The following is a 3,825-nucleotide window of genomic DNA, read 5'->3' on the forward strand; positions in this document are numbered from 1 at the left end:
TTTTTTCTTTTTTCCTTTTTTTTTTTTATTCTTGAAGGCCATGACAATTGGTATACCCAGGAAGCACAGTGGGCTTCTTTTAAGTTTTCATAGATTCATAGAAGTAGGGTCAGAAGGGACCTTGTAGATCTTCTAGTCCAACCCCCTGCCCTGGGCAGGAGAGAAAACCGGGCTCAAATGACCCCAGCCAGGTAGATGTCAAGCCTCCTCTTAAAGACCCCCAGGGTAGGAGCCAGCACCACTTCCCTTGGAAGTTGGTTCCAGATTCTAGCCGCCCTGACCGTGAAGTAGAGCCTTCAGATGTCTAATATAAAACTACTCTCTAACAACTTGTGGCCGTTATTCCTTGTTACCCCGGGGGGCACTCAGGGGGAACAAGGTCTCTCCCAAACCCTGCTGTTGCCCCCTAGCGAATTTATAGATGGCCACCGGGTCCCCCCTCAGCCTTCTCTTGCGAAGGCTGAGCAGGTTAAGGTCCTGTAGCCTCTTTTCATAGGGTCTGCCCTGTTGTCCCCGGATCATGTGGGTGGCCCTCCTCTGGACCCTCTCAATGCTGTCCACATCCCTCCCGAAGTGCAGCGCTCAGAACTGGACGCAGTACTCCAACTGTGACCTGACCAGTGTAGCTTATAAGTGTGCTGCTGGTTCCTGCTGCCCAAGTGCAGCACCCTGCACTTGTCTGTATTGAAACCCATCTTATTTTCGTTAGCCCACCCCATAACCTGTTTTGACCCTTTTGTGGCTCAAAAAATTAAAGTTAATTTTTGATCCTGTTTTGATCCTTGGTTTGGTTAATCTCGGCTACATGGTTGAGGACCCCCCGTTGGATCTCAGGTTTTTTTGTGGGTTTTTTTTCATAGGGAATGTTAGTATACTGTTTTTCAAGAGCCCCTATATCTCAGGCTTAATGCTTTAAATGGCTTGATTTTCAGAAGTTCAGCCACCATTGCCTTCAAGATTTGCGTATGCTCAGCACTTTGGAAAAGTCAGTTCTCTCACCTTTAGATTTCTAATTATGTATTTTGGAACCTAACTTTAGGTACTCATTTTTTTTTCCACGTAGTAGCTTTATTGTCACTGTTAGGTCTGCAGGAGACAGATGATGTGTGAACTACTGTATATTCTATCAGAGCCACTAATGCCAAACCTATGCAATGCTTTGATAAAGTTTTCTGTTGTTCCTGTTACCTTTCCCTGCTGATGACACATCTAGCAAATGAAAGAATTAGGTATTCGTGCTGTCAATCTTAACATTAAAAAAGAACTCTGACATCAAGTCCATCCCACTCTTTTTTTCAAGGTTTACTGTCAGGTTCGCATGCATTTGTTCATTCCTACAATGTCTAGGGTGAATTAATTTGTTATTTCCAATGTAACTTTGTTTCTATTTCTATTTTTAGTTTTAAAAAATTGATCTTAGCTTTTTAAAAAAAAAAATGAAAAACAGTCCCCACCTCAGCTTGGGGATAAATTTTATCATACAATGGAGCTTCAAATTCATCTAAGCACACATTTTATTTTTTAAGGTAATGCTCTTGCAAACATTTGCACTCATAATTTTAAACACAGGTGAATTTAGTCACAGGCATAAGAGTTTGTAGGATCATTCTTGGCTGATGAAAGAGAAACAATCAGCTCCTAAGCTTCCCTAGCAAGATTCTGACACTTCAATAGATATTGAATATCTTAGCCCATTAGGGCTCTCATTGAAGTCAGTGGAATTACTTGTGTTGTAAAGTCTTCTTCAACAGGAGGAAGAGGGCCAGGTTCTGGGCCTCAATGAGTAGAACTTACTAAAAAAGATCCAAAAAACCCAAAAGTCATTTCCCCCACAAACGAGGGTCTATTCTTTCAGCAACTGATGAACTGTTTCTTATAGCCACAATAAGAGAATGGAATATACTCTCCGGGTCCCTTATTCTGCATCGCTACAGTCTGTGGAAGTTGTCACTGACTTCACTGAGTGTAACATCAGGCTCTAGTTTTTCAAATGACTCACTTGCTGAATTATTGCCTGTTATTAAATAGTGAAGGCTCATATCCTTCCTAGGTCAATGTCTATGCTGCCTGGAAAAAAAAGCTGAAGAGGAAGTTCAACTTTTAAAAACATTTTTTTTACAGTCCAAAGCCAAACAGATCTTAGATTGCAAAGATCATTTTTGCCCAAGGCCATAATTTTAACATTAATATTCCACATTCTAAAGCTGTAAGATAGCTAGGTATGAGAAACTGCTTGGTAGGTAGGGAGTCTAATTTATTGAATGGAGAAATATGTGCAGATGAAGTAATAAACACAAATAGATTTTATGTATGTAAGTTATTTTGCCAATTTACTCTGTAGTCTTACTTCAAACATTTTTATGATGAGATAAAGCTTGTTTAAATGATGTAAAATTAACCTCAAAGGGTCAAAATAGTGAAATATGTGTATGCAGTTCAAACTGTATTGCCTTAAACAGCCAAGACCCAGAACTTTGTCATAATTATTTAAATTAATTTCTGTTGTATTTCAGAGCTCAGTGAAAATAATCTTGTAGATGATAGCGTACATTTACTGCAAGGAAAAAAGGTAGAACAAACCACATGTGAGGTAAGAAAAATAATTTCTGTTCAAAATCTAATACTCTTATTATATAAATAGCAAATTTCCTGCCTGTCTTCAGCATGAGTTTGTCACTAATTGAGTTTATACTCATTGTGAATACATATCTGGGAAGCTGAGTTGAAAAGAAGACTCAAATGTCAACTTGAGTTATGTGCCATATTTCTTACGCAACCCATACAAGGTTTAATACTTTACCATCTTTTCTCCTCAGTGACTAGGTATATGTTAAATTAATATGCAGGAATTTTATATGACAAACCTATGCTAAATGCTTAGATCAGTCTGCCAATTGCTACATTGGTACATACTTTCTCTTCATACTTTCTGAATTCATACAAATGTGTACTATGTCTCTTGATATTCTGCTTTATATGACTATGTTAGTTAACTAACTAATATGAGCAATTCATGAATTCTGACCCCTGGGCTTGCATAATAACAACAACTACGACACAGAAGTAGTTAACAAATCCATCAGCTGGTAAGAACTGAGCGGAGGTACATGAGGAGTTGTGGCAAGTTAAGGCCTCAGGCAACTGGCATTTTGTTTTCCTTTCAATTTATTTCCAACAAAGAGCAGTCACCAGCCAATATTTTTACTTGAAGGGCCAGATGTTCATCTGGTAGATATCAGCTTAGCTCCACTGGTACCAGTGGAAGGGCGCATCTACACATGCTATTAAAGTGGAGCAGTAAACTCTGGTGCTTATTACACTGGAATTTATTGCTCCTGGGTTCTGCATTTACACACACATCTGGGACAGCAGCATGCTCAGCCAGGCTGGATCAGCCCCCACCTGGCAGGGGATCCAAGGCAAGGTTTGCTCTAAGGTGTGCACATGCGCAGCCTCACACAACTTAAAGTGTGGCCACGCACAGCCTTTTCAAGGCCGTGCACCAGGAGAGGCTAGAGCCAGAGCCTGGCGTGGGCTCCACTGGCTCCGGGGAAGTGCTCTACTCCCCCGCATCAGGGCCGGGGAGTGGAGTACTTCCCCGGAGCTGGCAGAGCCCGCGCCAGCCCCCCGCCCCAGCCTCCATCCCTGCCTTGTCTCACCTCGGGGAGGAGCTGCTGCCTGCCCCAGTGAGGCTCCACCAGCTCTGGGACACTGGCATGGCCTCTGGGGGCATTTCCCACAGTATCCCGGAGCTGGCAGAGCCTCACTCAGGGCAGGCAGTGGCTCCTCCCTGAGGTGAGCCAAGGCAGGGAAGGAGGCTGGGGC

General features: G+C 42.3%; 1 protein-coding gene across 1 annotated transcript in view; it reads left to right on the top strand.

Annotated features, from left to right (window-relative positions):
- Positions 1 to 3,825, top strand: part of LOC109303288 (SAM domain-containing protein SAMSN-1-like) — a 187,674-nt gene that overhangs the window by 75,234 nt on the left and 108,615 nt on the right. The window contains exon 6 of the mRNA XM_019525469.1: positions 2,514 to 2,590. Coding sequence (XP_019381014.1) covers positions 2,514 to 2,590 — 77 coding nt within the window. The remainder of the gene's footprint in view (positions 1 to 2,513; positions 2,591 to 3,825) is intronic.

This window comes from Gavialis gangeticus, unplaced genomic scaffold (genome assembly GCF_001723915.1).
Source record: "Gavialis gangeticus isolate Ggan-Ray unplaced genomic scaffold, GavGan_comp1, whole genome shotgun sequence".
NCBI classification, from domain to species: domain Eukaryota; kingdom Metazoa; phylum Chordata; order Crocodylia; family Gavialidae; genus Gavialis; species Gavialis gangeticus.